General features: G+C 32.0%; 1 protein-coding gene across 4 annotated transcripts in view; it reads right to left on the reverse strand.

The window, feature by feature from the left end:
- Positions 1 to 17,529: 17,529 nt before the first annotated feature.
- Positions 17,530 to 25,174, reverse strand: part of LOC143206769 (transducin-like enhancer protein 4) — a 265,857-nt gene continuing 258,212 nt past the window's right edge. For 3 of the 4 annotated variants that reach the window (XM_076419462.1, XM_076419465.1, XM_076419464.1), the window contains 8 exons: positions 24,581 to 24,729; positions 24,343 to 24,524; positions 24,100 to 24,292; positions 21,795 to 22,044; positions 21,555 to 21,734; positions 21,321 to 21,462; positions 20,962 to 21,263; positions 17,530 to 18,758 (listed from right to left, as the gene is read on the reverse strand). In XM_076419462.1, coding sequence (XP_076275577.1) covers positions 18,651 to 18,758; positions 20,962 to 21,263; positions 21,321 to 21,462; positions 21,555 to 21,734; positions 21,795 to 22,044; positions 24,100 to 24,292; positions 24,343 to 24,524; positions 24,581 to 24,729 — 1,506 coding nt within the window. In that variant the 3' untranslated portion in view covers positions 17,530 to 18,650. The remainder of the gene's footprint in view (positions 18,759 to 20,961; positions 21,264 to 21,320; positions 21,463 to 21,554; positions 21,735 to 21,794; positions 22,045 to 24,099; positions 24,293 to 24,342; positions 24,525 to 24,580; positions 24,730 to 25,174) is intronic. The other variant, XM_076419463.1, reaches the window with a different exon arrangement.

The raw sequence follows: 25,174 nt of genomic DNA on the forward strand, positions 1-25,174 counted from the left end.
ATCAATTTATCCTATTACATTAACAATCTTGAAAAATATCATACCGAAATGCTATAATATTAATAAACAGTATATTGTTATTTACAAGCAAACTACCAAAAAAATTATAAAAACAACATGTGTTACATATAAATCTATGTAAGTATAAATTGGGTACATTTTTATCAAGGTCGCAGCTAGGACGACAGAGCGAGAACGTTACAAATCAGTGGAATGAAACAAGTAGAACCAAAAATAGTGGCTAAAAGTACGACTGAAACAGTCGATAGTAAATAGTAACAAAATATGTCGGACCGAAAATAGCGACTGAAGTCAGTCGACTGAAACACAAAAAAACTGGTAAAAAGTAATAAAATCAGTCGAACCAAAAATAGCGACTAAAACAGTCGATAGTAAAAAGTAGTCAATTACAAAGCAGTCGATAGTCAATTTCAGTCGATAGTTCCCAACACTCGTTATTATCTTTTCATTTATATAAAAGTGTGTTAAATCTGCCAAATAAGCTGATTTTAGCAATGTTTTTTTTTCACGGAGAATTTTTTCTTTCATGTAAAGCGAGTCTTTATGAATCTTGGCACCCCATTTATTCAGTTGATTTCAAAAATAGTCTTACTATACTGTTTTGCCAATAAGGAGGTAATCCACGAATAACATTACTTTTGTATTCTAAAAAGTGATCCTAAAATTGCCCTAGCCCTCTTAAACTGGTCTTTTCCTTTTTTATTTGATTTCTTTCTTGCATACCATTAGTTAATTCGCATTTTTTTGTATCAAAGCATTACATTATATCACCATACATCTTCTTGGCATTTTCTTTAATCAAAGTAACTGCTTCCAGTCGAAATTAAAAACAAAAGAAGATTAAACTGATAGGACGAAGGCTTCAAAGACTATGTTAGAAATCGAATTTGACAATATTGTGATTGCCCATAAGGCAAGGGTGTAAAATGCAACATAGAACAATGTCTCAGCAAATTGCATTGTCTCCAAGGTAGATTACTAAATTACTATATTTTGAAAATCTTGACTTGTGAGAAGAATAAAGGCCTTATTTAATGTAGAACTGAATTTAAAACTAGTTTTATAATCAAACTGTTTGTAGTAGCGTTGGAACCTATCGACTGAAAATAAGCGAAACAGTCGATAGTGGCAAAACAGCCGATAGTAAAAAAAATAGCGACTGAAAATAGTAATTACTATTACATAGTACAATACAACTTATATATAACTACTAAATAAAATGTAAACGTATACCTAATCATTGAAAAATCTAATCCATGACGAACCTAAAAATGATCGTACAATAACTACCAGACCCTTTTAAGAGTTTTATATATTTTTGAACGGAAATATTTTTAAATTACTGTTATATGTTACAAGTATATTATCATGTTCAACTTTTCTCTCGTGAGGCGATTTCTTCAATCGTTAATTATTTGCCCAGATTTTGAAAAAACTCGTTCCGAGGGGACAGATGTTGCGGGTACAGACGAATATTTTATGTGTAACTGATATAATTTAGGTAGTGTCATTTTATGGGCTTACCAAAAATCCAATGGGTTTTCGAAACCAATACATGGCATTTCCAAATACTGCTTAATCTGTAAAGTTGCTGCAGTACTTGGAGTAATTACTTCTTTCATTCTAGCTATAGGTCAGTAGTTGTGTCTTGAATTTTCAGTTGTGAACTATATTTGTATTTTTTGAAGTTAGAACGGAAGATACCTCTTTTATGATAACTTTTTGTATCGCCTCAGCATTATTTGCAATACCAAATCCTGCTTGTTTAAATCTAGGGTCTAAAAATGTAGATTTCGTGTTCATTTCTAAAATTGCCAGTCTTTTATTGATAACATCTAATAAACAATTTTGTAATTTTTTCCCCATTCACTTGTTAAAATCCTGGATTTGATGGAATGTTGCAGTCCTCTTTTTAACCGTATAATTAAAGACATCGTGAGATATCCTTCACCAGATATTTCGGTGGTCATTATTTCAATGGACTTTAAAAGTTGAACACATTCTGTTAAGATTCAAGATAAGTCCTTTCGTCAACAAACTGTGGTGCTCTTCTTAATAGCCATCAAAATAAATTGTTGAATAGTAAAGTAGAGATTTCCTATCACAAAATATATTTATTACAAATATTTAATATACTTTATTCACCGTTAATATTTTTAAAAGAAATTTTACTGCTACTGCAAAAGATTCTTCAAATATTTTGGAATCGATGCAATTTCTGAAACCTTTGGAACCTAATTTCGATTTTCAAGATTTTAGGAACAAATTTTTGACAAACAAAAGGCTTGGTGAAAAATTGTGAAAGTTTATCAAAAAAGTATTACCTATTATACCAGTCCAAACTATTACCTATTATGCCAGTCCAAAGTATCTTACTATTTATCATTTACAATTTAATTTTTTTGTCCTGGAAAACTAGCCTTCCAAAATGCTGCTATATTAATTTACAATATATAGTTATTCACAAGCAAGCTACAAAAAAAAAACATAAAACCACATATATTACATAAGCATAAATTCGGAGCATTACTTTCAAGGTCGCGGCTAGGATGACAAGGCCACAACGTCAAAAATCAGTCGAATGAACTATTAGAACCGAAAATAGTAAGTAAAAGTAAACGACTGAAACAGTCGATAGTAAATAGTTATAAACTCAGTCGGTCCTGCGACTGAAAACAGTTACTAGTAAAAACAGTCGAACCAAAAATAGCCACTGAAACAGTCAATTATTAAAACGGTCGATAGTCGATTTCAGTCGATTGTACCCAACACTAGTTTGTAGTGTGACTTAAGAGGTACCTAATAGTTTAAAATGGTTATTAAGTAATACAGTGACAGGAAGATGCTTTATCAGACTAGACCTGTATTGGCCAGAACCGACGAGTTATTTTTGAAGCACTTGTAAATATAATGAATGAGAGCAACCACTTTTGAATAAATACAGGTCGAGTCACGATGCATTTTTACCGGAAGCGTCTATATTGTTATTAATTGTGTCTTACCGAAAAGTTACTGATCGTCCGTGGTCATTAAAATGACGACATCGCACTAATTAAATTAGTCAACGGTCTCAGTCCGTTTCCACCCCAATTAAAAGCTGTTTCCGACCGTCATCTTGATGGACCGGCGGAGCGCAGACACACAGACCGATCGAGAGAAGAAAGAAACGACGGGCACCGGGAGCAGATGGTCCATTTTGAATGTTTGCGCGCCACGGTACTCGTTCCTCAATAGGTTCTTTGAATTTTCGTCCCTGAAATGCGGCCAACAAAAGGCGGCCGTACGCTCACATACTTACGTGCGTGTAAACCTCTAGAAGGCTCAGGTAAAATTGCATTTTAACGAAAATCCTTCGCCGAAATGTTCCGATCCACGTGAAACAGAGGGTTGCTTTTTTCCCTTTCGCCTTTCAGCTGTCGATTGTATGACGGTTTTGTACGGTTTTCATTTATCATCGATCCCAGTTGATCAACAGTGTCATTCTTAATCTTAGTCTATTTATTATGTTAGGAATTTGAAATAATTTTGAGATATTTTCTTAAAAATCCAAAACTTATATAAATAAATTATAGAATAATGTTCGAATCCTTCTGAGGCATGGTCGTGAATTTATCTTTGTGATTGTCTTAGGCAAGAGTGTAAAATCCGACAAGGAAAATGATCCCAGTCACGCCAGTAACTAGACTGAGTAAGATCGGATTTCTTCTGGGATGATTTCTAAGTTGGTCACTCGCCAGTCAGTAAGCTTAAGCCGAGGATCATGGTTCAGAGCCTACATTGAGCTGTAGGTCCAATTCAGATAAACCCCTAGTTGGTAAAAGGAGACTTGGTAAGAGGAGATCTGTTCGTCTGTTCTATTAATCAGTTCTGGACATTCTTTTCAATCCCATTATTTATTGGTAGTAAAACAATTCGGAAATTTTTTTTCTATTAATTCATGTATAACCCAAATATCAAGCATGGCATATGGTATCATGTCTTATGTCAAAAATAAAACATAAATGTCTATTAGCATAGCATGCCGGAAACTTCAGAAGTAAAAAAGCAAAATTACCTTTTGAAATTTCCATTTTTAAAGCTCAACAACTTTTAACGAATGAGTAAACGAATGAATATGCAGACTTTTCAAACTTTGCACTGTAATTGTAATTCTTTGAAAAGTCATATGTTCAAAAAAACCCAAAGTAATCTTTTCCCCAGTCTTACATTATATTAGATGCATATATTTTGATGAGCGATATCTGTTGGCGATAATGTGAAGTATAAATGTAAACAACAAGCAATACAAAGCAATATAGTTTTTTAAATCTTTCAATATATAGTCCAAGTTGTCAGGTAACAAAAAAACTTTCTCATCTCTCCAATTATAGCATATGATAACTGTTTTTATTCAATATTTCAATCAAATACATCAATTCTGATAGATTTTAGAGTGACTAAAACATTGTAGATTGTTTGGAAATTACTATCATCATATTAGGAGTACAAATAAGTTACCACCCATCGATGAAAGAACACGCCATCAATAAATTAGGTTAAAACTGTCTAATGTAAAAGTCAGTACCATAGTTTGTCATCACAATAACCTTAAAATTGTTCTGGTTGTCATAGCTAGGTTTTTTTATTAAGTTTTGGAATCAAATAAGCGTTGTCTTTTTTTTAAATTTCCTAAAGTTATTTAGAATATTAAGACATAATTTTTTGGAATAATTAGAAAATTTATTTAGGCATTACTTAAAAGCTTTGTAGACTTGATAGGATGGTTCTCCTACCATTGCGATAGTTGCAGTTTCAAATCCCACACAAGTTTTTAAAAGTTCAACATGCATAGTTGCATGTAACATACATAGAATAACATATTTGAAATGCTGTTCTGTAATATTAAAATGCAATTACTATTTCTTAAAAATATACTATTTCTGAAGAAAATAAGTGTTTGCAAATCAACCTTAAACATTAGAAGGCATCAAAATAGGGATGTAGAAAAAATATCGATATATCGATATTTTATGAAACAAATATCGATATTTTTGGCCGATGAATTTTGGTACTTAGTGTTAAATGTTTATCTTATCGTTATTATATTAAATATTAATATTTTCTTCCTCCGATTGTCGATATTTTTTATAAAAAATATCGAAAACGATATATCGATATTTTTTTTAAAGCTCGATATATCTAAATATCGATATATAATATATAAATTCGGCAGCCAACACCCCTACATCAAAATCAAAGTGGGAATTATGAAATCCAAAGTCATAGAGTAATAGAGACGCAACTCAATTGGGGATTCTGGCGCAAAGTTTTGCTTTGCCCAACATCCAGAGGGAGCCATAATGGGCCACTCAAGTAATTTGATTGGTCAACTTAAATCTCCATTATAGGCACCTGTAAGAAAAATATTTTACTGTGAACACATTTGATTGGCTCATTAGTAATGTTTGGCACGTGACAGCCTTGACGTCATATTTAATTTGACCAAAAAAAAATTTCCTGAAATAAATTTAATAAATTAAATTCAATTAAATATGCATATAAATATAATACTTAAAAATAAATAAAAATAAATATAATCTATAACAATAAATATAAATTTATAGTGTAAATTTATCTACAAAATATAAATATAATATAAAAATATATATATCTATAAAATATAAATATTGTATACATATATATAAAACCATAAGCAAAAAATCTTGGTGCATTGCAAATCAAATTTATCTCTTCCATCTCTCCTTCAGTACTTTTAATATTTTATCCAAAAGATCATTATGGAATGTACAATTGGAGGGTTTTAAATTTAATTTTTTTTAAACATTTGACAAAAATGTTGTTATATTATCGACGTGGCAAAATCTATACTAACAGTATAATAAAACAATTTTGTTAGAGTCTGGGGCACGAGATATTGTCTTGCCTCTATAAAATCAGTCTCAATTTGTGGGTCTACTGATTTATTCATAATTGTATGTAAACAAAATCACACTTAATTTCTTTTTTAAAAAGTTTTACTAAATAACCTGAGATGTATACTACAGTACAACGTAAAACTTTGTTTGCACTTATGGGAACATGTGGACTGAAAGTATAGAGTCAAGTAATTAACAGTAAGAATGAGCAGAAAGGGGGATACTGGTTGAATGAATACAAACTTTACCATTACCTTCTGGAGCTTGTTCAAATGTTGATGATACTTGCTTCGAACACCCTGGTTGTGGGCCTGGAACGATCTGGAAATAGGCACTACAAATATAGTAAGACGGTTTAGAAATTAATGGTAACAATTATGAACAGAACTGTGACTGACTCCTTACATTTACCTTCAATATAATTTTGATTTTAATCCACTTCCATTTGTTCTCTTCCATATTCTGTGCCCGTGGTATTATTTTCAGCATCATTAAATTGTTCATAAGTACTTAAAGGAAAGTTTAAATGTAACGTAAACGTAACGGTAACGATAATAAATCTATTTCATGTTTAACCCAACCAGTTTAGGATTTTTAATATTTTCTACTCATTTCTTAAAGATCACTTTTTTAACGGAAAACGATGATGCATTTCCTTACTATCTGTGCATCCGGACAGACAACACTTCCTAGAACGGGAATGCATTTCAACTACCGACTTGTATATAGTAAGAACATTAGATAATATTTTAATGTATAAACGTTATAAAAAGCTAACCACAATGTTCTCTGTATAGAGCACATTGAAAATGGCGTGCAAAATAAACAAACCATAGAACGAAATGAACCGGCTCTAAGTTAAATCTCTATTTCTCTATGTCCAAAGTGTACAAGTAATGAGTGGTCCCTCAGTGTGATAACACAACCAATAAAAACTGCTAACAAATTATTTGTTTACGTCTTACAAAATCAGTTATTTCATTGATAAGTTTAGATTTTTACAAATTTTACATTGAAGAACTTAATACCTAAACTTTTAGTGGATAAGTGTTAAATGAAATGTTTAGGTGCTATAAATTCGATAAACGCAGTAAAACTGAATTAATGGAGTTAATCCAAAATGTTATTCACATCAGTTTTGCTTGTTCTACCTTAAAGTTTCTTTTTTATTAACGTGGGCTTGGAACCAAGGTCCTTAATATTAAGTATACTGACTGGAAAGTTCTACCGACTGGTCTTACCCAGCCTGAGGCTAATAGGATGGTTATTCCAGATTTTCTTGATCTCTGTTGCCTAGATATATTACAATCACAAACATAAAGTACTCTGCGGGATTCGTAAACTAACTTGCATTATTTTACATAGTAACACAATGCATAGATGTTGAAGGTGTTAAAATTATTATGGCGGATTTTATAATTGAGTAGTACTATATTAGCTAGAATAGCCAGCGATTACCCACTTTCCTGACTTGTTTGTTCAAACAAGGGGATGTCCACACATTGTCCCCATTAGTGACTTCCTGTCTTTCTCTTATTGAATCCCTCAAGCATGTTATATACTTCAATAAATATATTTTCTAAATATGGAAAAGATACAATACATGTTACAAGCCAATAACATTTGGTATGGTCATCAGAATAATACATCTAGAAAATAGCGATTAAAAAATGTTTTGATTTTGATGATTTTTTTAAAGTTCGGAAATATAATTATCTTTAAATACTTGAAGCAATATCAAAATCGATATTTTTTTTGTTTCCGACAACATAACTATCCGGAGCCATTCTTTTGTGTTTACAAGCCAATAACATTTTGTTGTGGTCATCAGAATAATACATCTAGAAAATAGCGATTAAAAAAGTGTTTTGATTTTGATGATTCTTTTAAAGTTCGGAAATATAATTATCTTTAAATACTTGAAGCAATATCATAATCGATATATTTTTCGTGTCCGACAACATAACTATCCCGAGCCATTCTTTTGTTTTTACAAGCTAATAACATTTTATTGTGGTCATCAGAATAATACATCTAGTAAATAGCGATTAAAAAATGTTTGGATTTTGATGATTTTTTTAAAGTTCGGAAATATAATTATCTTTAAATACTTGAAGCAATATCAAAATCGATATTTTTTTTGTTTCCGACAACATAACTATCCGGAGCCATTCTTTTGTGTTTACAAGCCAATAACATTTTGTTGTGGTCATCAGAATAATACATCTAGAAAATAGCGATTAAAAAAGTGTTTTGATTTTGATGATTCTTTTAAAGTTCGGAAATATAATTATCTTTAAATACTTGAAGCAATATCATAATCGATATTTTTTTCGTGTCCGACAACATAACTATCCCGAGCCATTCTTTTGTTCACCTGAATAATAGCGCTCCTTGCATTTAAAATGCTATAGTTGTTAGTAGTAGTATGTAATAGTTGAAGAGAGTTTAAAAAAGTATTTTACATATAATATATTCAAAAGTGTATTGATCTTCTCTAAAAGGATATTAAAAGGATATTAATAAATAATTATATTTTATTTAAAAACAAACATTATTCGAAGAACAAAAACCAACCGGTTTACACAGTTGTAGACCACCAGACCAAATGATCTACGAGCTGTTGATTTTTCGTCGAATACACAACACACACACTTATATGTTTATTGTGTTTTTGTCTTTTGTTAAAACTCGAAATATGAATTAATTTATATTTATAGCAACAAAAAAATTACATTTGAATATAAATGTTGAAAAACATATAAGAGGTGCAAGCTCCACTGCCGTAACGATCAGATCTACCTCCGCTTTAGGCATAAATTGTTTATAGGCTAAGGTGTAAAATTCGACAAAGAAAAACCATCTTAGTACGTTACTAACCAGGCTGTATAAAACTGGATTATTTCTAAGATAAAGTCCATTCGCTAGATTAAGATATATTCCAAGTAGGAATAATTTTAATCAACTACAAAATATTTTTAACGAAAAAATTGAACTATTGAATAGTAGTTGAAGTAATATTGTAAATATAAAAATGGGTTTAGGTAGATATTAAGTTAAAATATGTGTATATAGTAAAATATAGTACCTGTAATAGATAGATAAATAAGGTTTTTGTTCATTTTTATTTAGTTATTATAACGGTTATTATGTACATATTTTATTTAAAAAAAATGTGTTAAAAACTAAGTTTGATTATTTTTTAATTTTTAGTTCCTTATTTATTTTTCGTCGGATCAATTTTTTTGTTAAAAATATTTTATTTTTCTCTTTTTAGTGTTAGATATTTACTTAATAAATTACGCAGTTATTTTATTTAATATTAAAATGGGTAGGCTAAGTAAAGGTGCGGCCCGTATAACAAAAAATAGAACTTAAGAAACAATGATTGAATATAAGGAATGCTTCAAGCCTTGGGGTCTTCTACCTAGCCTAGGTGATTTAACTAATGTTCTAACTAAACAACAACAAAAAACTATTGTCCGCCGGGAATCGAACCCGCAATCTCCGCTTGGAACTAAACGCTTTAACTATTACACTATAGAAGCAGTTTTCAATAGTACTTCTGCGAGATTTATATGCTATATTTAGTGTTTAAAAAGCAAACTAAATGGTTTTTACACTGCTTTCGATTTTCCGCTACATTAACTCAGCAATAACATTATACTCATATATCTGATTATTTTAGATAAAAAACATGTAAAAACTTTGTACGTGCCTTTGAAATTTAAGAGTTTCCCTCGATTTTCCCCCCTCCCCCCAACAGATCCTGATTTGGTTTCAATGGGACTACCTGGGAAGTACACTCTTTCGAATAAAAGAAGAATTTTGAAAATCGGTCCATAATTGACGGAGAAATACATTGAAAAAAATATACAGTAGAACATAGAACCTCCTCCTATTTCGAAGTCGATTGAAAACAACTTCAACAACTAAAAAAATATAAATTTTCAACAGACACAATTCAAGATGCAATCAGGTAAATGATGCAATTAGTGACATTTGTTATTTATTAATTTGTTTATTCAAATTAATTCAACACTCGATCGGTATAAAACATATAGGGAAATGGTCTTCTAGCAGCAGATACGGATTTCCCAACTATCAGCACTTTTGTAACATCGGCTATTGAAATGTTTCGGTTTTTATGTAATGCCGAATTTTGTTTAACGTGTTTTTTTGATCTTTCGTTTATGATGGTTTCACCTCGTTTTAGTAATAATCAATGGACGATTTATTACATTTTAATATAATTTTGTTTTGCGATTGAATTATGGTAATAATTTATATTTTTGTTTCTGATTTAAATATTATCATATCATACGTCAAAAAATGTTCAATATATTATATATACTGTATCATAGAGTCCATCCAAAGGTATTTTGTATATACGTCATCTAAATTTGTGACAAAAAATATCGCAGTGTTGCCGTATCAACCCTGAGTTTTAGTTCAGTTTGGCTTTGACATACAACAAAATTCTAATCTAAATAAAATAATTAAACAAAACTGTTATTAAACGTAACTTATTTTAACATTATAGTAAATCTAATGCATATATTATCAAAGGACTTAAAACTATAATTAAGAACACAGTTAAAATAACAGGCGAATTGAAAAGTCCCAGGCCTACCATACTAAAACACATTTTTTGGCGAAATTAGTTTTTTTTTATTCAACATAATTCCCTTGAAGGGAGATACACTGATTATAGCGACCCTCCAACTTTTCGATACAATTTTTGTAATACGATTTGTCCTTTGCTTCAAAACAGGCCTCAGTTTCGTCGATCACCTCTATTCGATGAAAATTTTTGCCCAGGTAACATTCTTTTGAGATCTGAGAACAGGAAATAGTCACTGGGGGCCAAATCTGGAGAATACGGTGGATGAGGAAGCAATTCGAAGCCCAATTCATTGATTTTTGCCATCGTTTTCACTGATTTGAATGTCGGTGCATTGTCTTGGTGAAGCAGCACTTTCTTTTTCTTCAAATGAGACCGACTTTCGGCGATTTCGTCCTTCAAACGGCCCAATAGCGCTATGTAATAGCCGCTGTTGATGATCTTTCATTTTTCAGGGTAGTCAATGAGAATTATTCCATGCGCATCCCAAACTACAGACGCCATAATCTTGCCAGCTGAATGTTGCGTTTTCCAACGCTTTGGAGCGGATTCATCGTGTACAGTCCACTCGGATGACTGTCGATTGGACTTCGGAGTGAAATGATGAAGCCATGTTTCATCCATTGTCACATATCAACGCAAAAACTCAGGTTTCTTACGCTTCATCGTCTTCAAACACTGCTCCGAATCATCAACTCGTGCGGCACCCACTTTGCACAGAATTTCTCATACCCAAATATTCGTGAATGATATGATGTACACGTTCAGTTAATATCTTTAGAGTGTCTGCTATTTCATTTAGTTTCAATTTCAGTCATTTCAAATCATTTTGTGGATTTTTTAAATGTTTCCGTCGGTGACAACCTCTTTTTGTCGTACACTACGTTCACCGTCTTCGGTGTTCATGAAACTCGGCATCAAGCCAAGATATTGCTTCAACTGTATTTTTTCTCTTCAAAAAGCAACACGCGAAAATCCTTTTTATCCATTTTTTTCACAATAACAAAAGTTGCTTCACTCAAATTGCTATAATTCACAAACTAATGATCCGACAGCTGTCAAATATATACACGCATCTTTTGAGGGTTAGGGCCAACCAAAAAACATATGGATTTAATTCTAGTAGCGCCATCTATGTGTCAGGCCGCGGTTTTTCCAATTGACCTGTTAGTTTTTAGGTTAGGTAGTGTTTGACTATATTTACATTTAACTCTTTTCCATACGACCTATGTGTTAGAGTTCTAGGCGCGTTTGCAGTTCTATCCCCTGAAGGCCTAATCCACTTAATTAACAATTGTATATCCAAGTAATATATTTTACATTCATTAGAGAGCATATTTACCTTTTACGCTTAGTCCTTCCGTACGGTGTTTCGTTGTCAAGACATTTTGATATTACTCTATTTCTCCCTAGTTTGTTCTGCTAATACCTGTATACATCTTTCTTAATAAAAGTAAATTTAATCATTTCATTCTCCTTAATGCATTTGCCATATCTACAAAACAAGTAAAGTAAATACATTGCAAATTCAATACATACATACAAACATTTGTCAATTTATTCTTCAATATGTCTTACCGAGTTCATCCAATCCGAAGGTGTTATTAACCATTCCTGTTTCCGGCACCAAGTAAAATATTTCTGCAATGGATTATTAATAAATTTTATGACTAGTAAAACCTAATCAATTGTTATTCCAACATTTACCTTTTCCATCAACTTTTGCTATCATAACACTATTTTTATTACCGTCATGCCATGAGTGACCGTTGGGTATAGTGGTCCCATTCCGAAATATCCTCTAAATATCATCTAAATACATAAATTGATATATAAGGCTTCCTTCATTTATTTGATCTCTTCGATACTTTTCAGACTAACATTTTCCTTTGAAATAATTTTATTAAATTATATTGGTATTTAAAAACTACTAACTGTTTTTATACATTTCATATATTTAATCTCTGATAGAGCTAACTTCAAGCTGATCTTGATAGCGGGTGACAACGCTTCGTATAAGGGCGTTTTTTTTGTCGTGTCCATACAAATATTCAGTGCAGCTGTAACACGCCAAAATATGTTCAATAAAAATCACAGCAAATTGATATTTAACAGTAAAAATGTTTACCTCTCTAATAAATTTTACTGGCAAGTGGGGGACTCCATTATCTCCAAAGATAACTGCCGAGGTAGGTTTGCCATTAAACCAGTCGAATTTGCAGCTCATTTTCAATTACCTACGGTTCTGTCCCTTAACTGATTCATCTTAGATCAGTGAATTAACACTGGCCCGGAATATATCGCCATAAAAGAAATAATGTCAGTGCCAATTCGCAACTACGCACTGGCTATTAAATTGCGCCATAAAAACTAATATTTTATTTAATTTCGCATGTTCTGCCATCCTGTTGGAGTCAAAATTGAGTCAGGTCAACATTATCTAATAAATATTAGTGGTTTCATGATATCATTATTAAACTCACACCAAACAATCAATCATGTAACTTCTAGTAGAATACCAAGTCTAGACTACCTAACTCTTTGTAGATATCTGGTACAACTTCCAAGTCCAATGCAGCTCGAATCTGTCCAATTGTTTTAGTTTACATTTTTTAAGTTTAAGTCCTAGCGAGATTTCTGAATAATATAATAATAAATGATAGAACCCAACGATCCCATATTGAGATGGAAACTGAAACATGTCTTTAAGTAAGTAAGATTAATAAGAAGAATATATTGTTAATCGAACCTAAAAATTAATATAAAAACGTGTCAACCCACTTTGCATCATTGTAGTTCATATAAACTCAGTTCAAATAAGTTCTACATTCAATATGTTCAGACATTTTGCTTCAATAATCAGTGTAGTTAGTTACAAATACATCAATTTTTCTTTATTGAATCCACTTTGTTTGGATATTTATTTCTGTAAGATTGTCACTGAAATCCATTCTCTTTCATATTTGAATAACTGTAATTTGTAAACATTTGCAAGTAATTTCTCGTAAATGTTTACTGGAAATGTCTTACTGGAAATAAATCTAAATTTTTTAACTCCATAAAATATGTTTTCCTTTTTTGTTTATTTAAAATGTCTAATCACAATTTATATGTTTCAAACTTTAACTTGATATCGATTATGTTAAGCGCATCTAATTAAAAAAGAAATTCCGAGAAAAAATTTGAACTACCTGTGACGAGTCTTAAAATGAAAGAAAAACAACAATGGTAAGGATAATTAGCCAGCAATTTAAGAAACTAGTTAGCTCGGGTTTAAGGTGATGATGAGTGAGGTCGGGCGTTTAATCTAAACCATAACAGGTCGCGAAATTAATTGAATTATGTTAATCCCGGCCGGACAAAAGAAGACCGACCGACCAAACAAACACCGATTCCGCATAAATTTGCTTAAATTTTGCCTGTTTGTTCGGCCGGCGGTACGAAAATATTTGCGATTGTTCGATTTTTTCACCTAAAATACCAGACAGGTACGACGGACGGTGGCATGAGAACAACCTTGTTTCATGGGGAGTCTGCTTCTTTAGCAGCTGATCGACGCCCATAATACTTCGAGGGAAACATTCCTTTGTAACTTTATTCAACCGAAAAAATAACACCAAAATTGCAGATAAAGCGACCGAAAGAAAAATTGTCAAAAAAAAAAGAGCGGAAGAAGATATTTCTCTGTGTTATTATATTAAGGCAGAGTTTTATAGTGAGAAGGCTATGCTTTGTATAAAAAATCATTTATCGTTCATTATAATTGTATGTAATGTGCTAGACAATGAAATGAAGAATCTATACTTACCGATGAAAATGTATTGTTTCAACTGCTTAATCTATTCCAAAAAAAAATAAATTATGCACCAAATCAAAATGATTTTATGTTTTGTTACTTTTATACTGTTTTTTTTATCGCTTTTAACGATATCATCGTCATATCGCGAGTACTTTTCTTCTCCAATCTTCCTAGCACCATAGAATTGCCTCCACTGTTATAATTTGTTCATCTAACGGAAACTCATTGTTTAGTGGACTTTTGGTTTCGATTTCAGTTGATTTCGTACGCAAATCGTCTAAATCTCTTTATACTACCAACATAAGCGTATATCCACCGAAGCAAGCCGAAAACAGATCGTTCCAGGTACTTCGAAAGCAATGTTGTACCTAAAAATCCTTTGTCATGTCTCGAAAAGCACGAAGAATTCAGTTAGATACATATCACGTTACGGCTTTTTATCTTCTGAAATTTTAAAAGAGCTTTGTAGTCGCCCAAATATCACTTAATATTTTTTCAAAAGATCTAGTTTTACTTTCTTACCATTCAACTTACTTCAGTCTCAGAAAATTTTTATATTTGTTTTAGAATGCAAGAGTGATTTACAATTATTGTTTAAACATATTTTGTCAGAGATTCTACAAAAAAATAATTCTTAGAACATTGATGAATCATATTGATGCATAACCTTTTTTTATTATGAATGTAGATATGTTTTGGCATAATTTAAACTGTTCAAAAATATAACAGATATAAGCACTGTCAAAAATACTAGATAGATTTGAGATAACTAACATTTATATTACTGGTACAAATGTTGTAGGCACCCTTTTTGACATTACAGCGTTTTAAGAAAGTGTAAACAATACATTTTTTCTTAGATACGAAAATCATTTTACAAGCCAACACAGTACTGTTTGCGGGATATGTCGATTTCCGTTTAAATCAAAGAACATTTTTATTGACAACCATCGAGTACTGTTGAATATATTCAATAGATAGAATGTAAGTTTTATGTTTTGAAATTGGTGTTTTCGAAGACAATAAACACTATAATCAGTTAAAATGTTTCGTTATTTAAAAACTCATAAAAATACAAATAATAATGGTATTCACCCTCAAATTAATCTGCTTTTCCTATTTCATAAATTAGATTAAATAAAATACATTTTAAACATGGTATATTTGAAAATTTCTCTAGCAATTAGACGATTTGAGGATAAAATGGTGAAGGTACATTATTACATACATTCCAACATTAAAACAATCTATGATAAAATCATCATTACTTATACGTTTGTAATAACATATATTTGCATAAACATTTAATTCATAATGATATTTCAAAATACAACAAAAATGTTTATTGCCTTCACCATTATGTACCTATAAAAAATATTACTTAATGTTCGTTAAACTATACTATCAGCATTTGCAACAATACCAAAATGTTTTTTATGAAATCAGAAAAATTCACTAGGCGGTTCAGTTCATTTACAGATTGTTAAAGTGTAAATGGCAGACAGGATTTTTTAGCGATGAGAAAGCAGTTGGGAGAGACGACGATCTTACTCATCTTGAGTTGATTGGACTCCGAGGATACTTTATAGACTAAAGCTTGCATCGAAAGGAATGCATTCTAATGTAAAAGGCATGAAAGACTAGTAACGCTATTCTATAATACAAATATAAAATATGAGATTTTTACTTGCCCGTATATCGGATTTTATTGTACGTCTGAGATATGATTATATATTCAAAATAAAACAATGGAACGTTTAATTTAAATGATTTTAACAAATATGTATTAAATAATTTAACTAGAAGGTATTGAAGGATGTTAATATGTAAAACTTGACCTATAGCATCACAAAAATACAAATAATAGAAAATGTATTACTATTATTCTGGATTACATTTATGCAGCTCTCGAAAAACAGTGAAATTAATTTTAGAAATTATATAAACTAAATATACATTCACAATAAAATTCAGCTAAGTAATAATCTAAAAATTAGAACTGAAAATGAACACTTACAGTCACTGCATTGTTATTTCTTAGTTGGTTTTTAATATGGAGGAAAATTATTGGCATCTGTTAAGTACTATCCAAAACTAGAAAACACCAAAGGTTTTGATTAAATTTTAGGACTTCTCAACACAAGGCACAGGGGATAAACAAAATATAATATATAAAAATATTCTTGCATGTGGGCAACACTGCGTCGGTGTAAATAATGCGACGGATATGTATTGCTCAGTTTACATGCCATGTCTTGTATATAGATTATATTTCAGAATATTGTTTATGTCAAATATACGTTTTGTTCTGCTGTTTTTAAAACAAGCGATCGGTGAAATATGTGATCTCTCAGACTTCGAAACAGGGCAACTCGTTGATGGTCTATTAACGGTAGCTGTTCTGTGACGAAAACAACTAAGTTGTTTAACTTTTAACACGCAACAATATGTATGGTAACGATAGTATATAAGAAAATGTGGTAAAATATCGTCGGCGAAGAGGAACAGTATGCGAAACCCAACGTTAACTGAGAGATATTAAAAATGTATTTAAATTGTGGGCAGATAACATAAAATTACCGCAGCAAAGTGACAGTAAAACTCAGCACTCACTTGAGTAATATTGTTTTGCAAAAACAATATGGTGTAGCTCCACAAAACTAACATTCATTAAAAGGGTGCAACTGTCAAATTGTTTAAAATGGAAGCCAACGCTCAGCTACAAAAGTAGAAATGATGATAATGCGTCTATACGCATAGGGAAAAATGTTTTACCCTTGGTAAAAGGTCACTACATTCGCAAGAAATCATAATTAGGCCCTTATAGGAAGTTTTAGACAAAAAAGCCAGTAATCCATCTCCAACATCATTCAAACAATTGAGGGATGTTTTGGTACAAAAATAGGACACATTCTGTTCGAAACTATTTAGAATGATATCGGACTCAATACCTTATTACTAAATAAATATTGTGTATGTCAGATATTCATATTACTTTGTTCATCCCTTGTATTTGGGAAGATAAAGCGGAAAGTAATCTTTCTTGATTCATATGTCTTGTTTAATTAATGTTTTCTTTGTAGAACATATGCAGATTTAAGTTCCTTCACCAACAGATCATTTGATGACGCCATCAGCCAACAGGTTAGTTAAATTAAACTAGATGTAGGTAATTTTAAATATTTATTTTTTATACATAACGTTCTTTGAAAATATTTAAAATGTACACATTTTATTTTCGCAAAAAACGACTCGTGACGCTTACTAGAAGTTTGTAAGGGGGAGACGGGAGTCTGGCGGATAGGGATCAGAAACAAATATACTTAAGAACGGTAATAATTTACACAAAACCAATCGATGTTATCCACGAGGTGGTGTCCAAGCAACAATAAGTAAATTATACGCAGTTACTAATAACGCGATATACAAATATAGAGATACTGTACAGATATTTTTTTCTTAATATATAATTACTGGCTACTGCCTATTTATTAAATAACAAATAAAAAACATTCTATCGCTCTAAGATTTAATTATTTACAGGAAATCGAGTGGCATATATAACAAGGGGGGGGGGGGGTATTGGAACGTGGAAAGATGGTATCGAACATACATATAAACATACAAAAACTATAAATGTTTAATACAATAATTAAAATAAAAACAATGGGTGGATTTTTTCCACTTCTCACAAAAAACGTATTCTCAATATGGTCCAATTCATAAACAATCAGGAAGAAAGCAACATTACAACGTGAATATTTTTTCAGTTAAAAATATAACGCCCAGAACCAGAAATCAGCCACTTAAAACCAAGTAAGAATACCATTGAGTAGCAATTTTTTCAAGGATTTTATTGATGAAACAATCTAAACGTTCTCATGTCCTTGTACTTATTTATTATACAATGTTCTTTTGTTCCTTGAAAAAATTGGTAATGCATTTTAATGGATTTAGTAGCATTTCCTTTTACAATCAATACATAACGTAATTAAAATGGACAGGAGGGAGTGGACAATTTCAATTCTTTTATACAAGATAAAACCAACAAATACGAGCTATTTACATAAAAACACAACGACTAAATCGCGATGTCGAAAAATGTCATGAGAGATCACGAAACTCGGCTAAAAAGTTTACAGTCCTCTCGAATATCAGATCACTGAATGCTCTATATTCTTACACCATTATTTATTTTATTTTATTTTATTACACTTTAATTATCACAATTTTCATTAGAAAAAGATTTTTTCTGTTCGCTCGGTCTATGCCAAGGTTTTCATCCCGACACTTAGTAGATCACTTCGTAGACAGTCGCCTTCTTGTCTCCTGAGCCTGTTACTATGTATTTGTCGTCAGCGGATATGTCGCAGCTCAAGACACTTGAAGATTCTTTAGACTAAAAATAGAAAAAATTAATTGTTGATATTAAAGATGCATTAACAACAAAAAATACAATTCCGAATATTGTCGACCCTCACCATATAAAAATTATAATTTCAAATCCGTTTAAAAAATCTGTAATCAATAACTTAAAAATCCTAGTATTAATTAGAATGTACATCTTCCTGGATGATCTATTACGATCTATATTGTATCATTTTTTAAAAATAGTTCATAGATTACTCTATGAAATAGTTCAAAATATCTTTTACATTTATTTTTAACGTATAGCCCAATCAAAATAAGTCAATTCAGGTCATCAATATGTTTAATGTATTGCCTGCCGGATATTATAAGTTCGTTTTAGAATCAGACAATATTTTCCTTCTCATTTTATTCTAGTTAAAAAGAAACACAATACTGTCTCATATGTTCGAACATGTAACCGAAACAAAAGTCGCCCGGTTGTCAAACTTCTTCAAAATATTAAATTATAGCTATAAACCGACAAACGTTGTTTTGACGCTTTGCTTGTTTTAACAAATTTCAAAACGCTGCTTATTACTCTGATTTAAAATGTTGAAGCCTGCCAGAACAGACCTCTAATCAGTTACTTCGAACAGTAACGAGATAATGGGGCCTCCTGTTGCCAGTAAAATTCGTTAAAGAGGTAAACATTTTTACTGTTAAATATCAATTTGCTGCAATTTTTATTGAACATATTTTTTAGCATGTTGCAGCTGCACTGGATATTATCATGGACATGGTCACTGAAATATAAATATGAAAAAATGAAAAATATAATCTTGGATTCACCGAAAAGAAGCCGTCTTTATACGAAACGGCTGATGAATTTGATGGGTTTGATTGAGCTGAGTTTAATGTTAGCTCTATCAGAGATAATATAACAGAAAACAATATAAACATAATTTAATACAATTATTTCAGAAAAAACTGTTAGTCCGAAAAGTAACAAGGGGGTCTAATGGAACTTGCTTTTACATTGATTTTAAAAGAATACATACATTTTTAAAAGCATATAATAGAATCAAGGAAGACTTATCATTTCAGTTTGTGTATTTCCATGAAACTTGGATATTTCAGAGTGGAACCAATATTGGAATAACAGTTAATTACACAGTACATTAGGTTTTATTAGTCATAACATTTACTGATAATTCATTGCACGTATATTGTTCTTTATGCTGGAAACAGGAATGGTTAATATCTTCTTCAATGTGTCTGATCAGATTCATCCAAACCAAAGATGAAATTGACAAATGATAAAATCACAAACAAATGTTAGACAGATTGGGAATTAACAAATTAGTTATTCACGTGAATGAAACTTTATGAATATGGGATTATGCTGACAATTTCCAAGACAGAGTCATGAGAGTGGAAACAACTAATAGTGAGTATATAATTAATATAAAATAACTCTAGTGTACTGGAAATCTTATTGTAGAGTCTGAAAGATTTATGTGTACAGATATGTGTGTAATTGTTCAGAATATACATGAGCATTTGGTTAAAATGTGTGAGGAGAGAAAAATACTAACTGTTTTGCAGATAAAAAAGAGGTAGGTACAGGTAGTAACAGAACAATATAAGGAGAAATACAGTTATATCAAAATGACAAAGAAACACTGTACCAAAGGAACTAAACGTAAAAACGTAAATATGATCTTTAATGAATAGGTAGATTATGCCTCCAGAGGATACTACTACATAAAAATGCGCCTAGAACTCATAATCATAGGTGGTATAGAAAAGAGTTTAATGTAAACATAATAAAATACAACCTTACCTACAAACTATTATAATTGTGTAATTCATTAATTTTAAGTCCTTCGATGCATTACATGTACTATAATATTAAATTAAATTATATTTGATAACATCAACATGATTATTTTTGTTTAATTATTTTATTTAGATTGGAATTTTGTTTTATGTCGAAGCTAAAATTAACTAAAACTCAGAGTTGATGCGGCAACATTGGGACGTTTTGACGTTTTCAATTCAGATGACGTGAGTTCACTGTATTGAACGGATTATATGTGAGTATTACCGTTAAGTAAGTAATAACGTGTTATACCTTCCTGCTTGAACCTTGGTTATGTTTTTATGATCTGAACTTATAGCTTATTATATATATTTACTTATAGGTAGCCTTTTAAAGGACCAATTATGTTAAATATGGAGTGATATGTTACCTGGAATATACTGGCACCATATGGTGTTCTCCAAGCATTGAGCAAATTGTCCTTTCCGGTGGATACGAACCACTTTCCGCAAGCCGCGAATCTCAGACTCAATACACAGCTCTCATGAAGGTGTAATTGATACTTATCCGGTTTGTTTGCGTGCAACACTTCTACGTTGGAGTTCTCCATGCCAACTGCTAGCCACTCGCCAGTCGGACAATAACCTAGCGAGAAGATTTGAGAGGTGAAATCATGTTGCTGCAATTGACGACCCTCGCGTAGGTCCCAGCTACGGACGGTATTATCTAAACCTATAAAGCGAAATGTTAGTCTTGATCAAGATGCTATGTGGGAATATAAATAATCACCTCCTGTCCATAACTTCGTACCATCTGCCGAAATATCTATGCAAGACGCACCATCTGTATGTCCTTGGAATTGTCGAACTAGTGTTTGGTTGTGTAAATCCCATACAGCGATATTACCATCGGAGCAACAACTAAAACAAACCTAACAGAAGAAAACGTTATTTCCTCACCAAACATGTAAAGAATAATAAATTAAGAGATTGTTAAAGGATTATAAAGAACATTATTGCGAACCTTTGAGTCTGGGCTTATTGCCAAAGCATAACAAGCGGGGGCACTAGATGTTAGTTCAGCTTTGATCCTAGGCGTAGGACTTGCCAAATCCCAAATTGACAAGTTACTCGCTTCCCCTCCTACAATTAACGTTCTCCCATCAGGTAGCAATTTAACAGACCTGATATAGTTGTCTCTTTGCTAGAATATATGCATATATTTAATTAAAACTAACCCCGAGTAATATGTAGGACTACTTACCAGACAATCAAGCTGAGATACTGGGCTCTTCGAACCAGGCTGACTAATATCCCATACCTTCACGCAACCTTTACCGCCAGTGTAGACGTATTTAGTAGGATTCGATATCGTGACGGCACATACAACCTCTCCGTGACTCAGTGTGTTTATTTGACGTGCATGCCTAGGTATTCCTGGACCAACCAAGGCATCCTGTGGAAACGGCACTGGTTGCATTTGCCCATCGGCACTGACGTGGAAGGAATAGGCCCTAAAAATATCTTCTATATATTAATCGGCTTAGCGAAAATCTTGCCTCCCTTTTTAAAGAAAACGGATGTATCGGGAGGCGTGAAATTTGGCTTACATCGAGGAAGAATTTTTAGACCTAATATGTTTGTATAACATGCGTTACACATAAATATATTCCAACAAAACAAAAAACGCCCAAATCAAGCAACCTGGTTTAGCCGACAGATCATAAGGATATAATAACAAAAGGATAGTGTTCGTTAAAATTAAGTGACTGTTAGATTATTACATTAATTAAAAATTAAACGAAATTATTTCATTTTAAGCAGTGTTCTGTGTTACTTTCAGTTATTCCCGTATTGTTAGAATTATTAAAGAGTTATGGCAAGTTTAGATAAAATATTAAGAATAGTATGGTCATGTAAAGTTATATTTAACATTTTTTGCAACGGAAAAAAATTAATGTGCCCGCTTTATCGGAAGGTATGAACGAAACGCCCGACGTATGTGAAAATTTCATCCCAACAAAATTCGAGTACAACAAAAACTGTCTATTTTATTTGCTTACAAGATATTTAAATTTAAAAAAAATTCTATATAGATTTAATTTCATATCTGGCGAAGAAAAAGAAAAATATTCTTACTTAAGGTCTGTTATTAATTGATATGGTTCTGGATGTTGTTAACATTTTTCTGTAAATTTTAATGGTATTTACTTCTAATTAATTTCAGGTTTCATTAGTAAATACATTTCTTAACAAAGCACTAGCTGAATATTGCACAGAACAGTTATAAAATGGTTTTATACAATTTTAATTGGGACACATATGATGTAAGACAAAGTAGAAAGCAATATATAAATGTGAGCCATACAAGATAAACTAAAGATGAGCTATCTGCAAGGGCGAGATCGAAGAGTGAAATAATAAATAAGTAAAGAAAAATGCAATTTTATTTAAAAATGTAGTTAAATAATGTATTCTTTTAATCAGCCTGGTGTATTTATTGTTTTTGTAATATATACTTTAGGTGGGAAATATGGATAAAAGATAAGGACTATATGAATACATAAATGAAGTAATGAAAATATGCAGGATTTAAAATGAAAGTAACTAAACAATTTGCATAGGTGGAACATATAGGACATATAAATTATGAATTATTAACAATACATTTATAAATAATTTAAAGCATTAATAAATATTAAGGTGTTCAATGATTAATGTAATATGACATGTGAGTATATGTTTTTACTTTTTGAACCTTCTATCAATTATTTTGATTATTTACTTCACAGACCTAAGTTTTGAAGAATCAGTCGTTAATTTAATGATAAAAAAAGTCGTTACATCTGTTACATACAAACACGCATTACTTTATTTATTATTCAAAACTTATGTCTATAACATAAAAATAAAGATCATGTATACTTATATTTGATGCTCTGAAGTGGTTACATTTCTGAAAATAATCTACTTATGATACTTTACTAAAATGTTCAGTGGTAGTAATTTACACTTATTAGTACTTTGCTGATTATTGAAAGTTAATTGAAATTATATTTAATGAAATGTAATTTAAAAAATGCTAGTGTTAATTTTCAATATAGTTTGAATATATTTTAATATACAAACATTTATTTATTTTTTAAAGTTATTTTAAAATCTCGAGGCTTTATCTGGATCGGGCCTACAGTTTAACATGCCCTCCGTACCACGGTCTTCAGCGTAAAGCCTACCCATTGGCCAGCCTGGTTCCTAGCGTGACCGGGATGGTTGGCTTGACCACTGCGCCAACAAAGCCGACCATGTACTATTTTAATTAATGTTATATATCAAGTACATTTTAGATCTTATATTGCAAATACTGTGAAAACAAGTTTTAGTAAAGTATCATATTTAAATTAGTCCTTTTATTTTATTATGAGAGGAACATGATATATTGTGGTCGAATTTCGATCATAGGGCGATCACTAGTACAAATAATAAGATGACACAAGAAATAATAATAAGAATGCTAAACAGCACATCGAAGAAAATTAAATGATTATGTTGCACGAATACTTTACACTTACGGTTTTCCACCGGGTATACCAGCCAAACTCGGTACTACTGGAGCCCTCATCTGTGAATGGGGATCGTAACTAACTTGAAGCGGGGGCCGCGGATAATTGTTGAGCGCCGGAGGGAGATTATTGTGCAGACCCGCGTAACCAGCACCTGCAGCCGCGGCTGCTTGAAGGTCATGAGCTGGCGCACCTAAAACACCTTCCAGAATAATACATTGATGGTGGCCAGGGTTCGTAAAAGTCTCATACCGTTCGGAATTCCTAAATAAGGCGGATACTGTCCCAATAGTGGTGGTTTGGACGCTTTCATCCCGCTACTACCAGAAGACCCGGCAGCTGACGTCGGTGTTACCGGTTTTGAAATGGGGGTCGTCGGTTTCTCTTCCATTTTCTTCGTGGATGGCGTCGAGGCATTACTTGACGTGCCCGATCTGAGGAGAAATCGATTATTCAAACATTCATTATAAGTTTGGTAATGAGAATTTACCTAGGGCTGTGAGGTCCGGGGTGGTCTTTCTTGGAGATTTTGTCTATGCCATTCTCCCTAGGCGACGCAGTCCCATTCGGTGGGGATATTGGGTCCTCGGAAGCATCATCAACTACCAAGTCCTGGTCACTTTTTTCGCCATCGCTGTGCTGTAAATAAAATTCAAAGTACAGTTTATTATTTTACGAAAATAAATAATAATATAAAGTGAATTTATTGGAAATAGGTTCCCGCATGTGTGACTCATTCAGGAAATTCTGATTCAGGAAAACAAATGTATTCAGGATGGCAAAGGTGCCGCCACTGTCGGTCGCGGCCGAGCGTACTAAACGTCACACACCAGTCGCATGTAAATTGGAACGCTCGTAAAAACCAAACAGTTCTACGTTAACCGTGTAATATATTGGAATGCACGTGTAAAGAGAAACGACTACATGCAACTGACTGGCGCAATATAAGAACGCTGCATCGTGGTCTTCGGTCTATTATTCATGTACGATCTAGTTGCCTTGGTAATCAACGGACACTTGACTGGTACTAACACAGTTCAAACTACAATTATTGGGTAAAATCTAGTCAACCATGCAAAAAATT

Source organism: Rhynchophorus ferrugineus, unplaced genomic scaffold (assembly GCF_030347505.1).
Source record: "Rhynchophorus ferrugineus isolate W39M unplaced genomic scaffold, kcgeb_rfMv2 rfM1, whole genome shotgun sequence".
NCBI classification, from domain to species: domain Eukaryota; kingdom Metazoa; phylum Arthropoda; class Insecta; order Coleoptera; family Curculionidae; genus Rhynchophorus; species Rhynchophorus ferrugineus.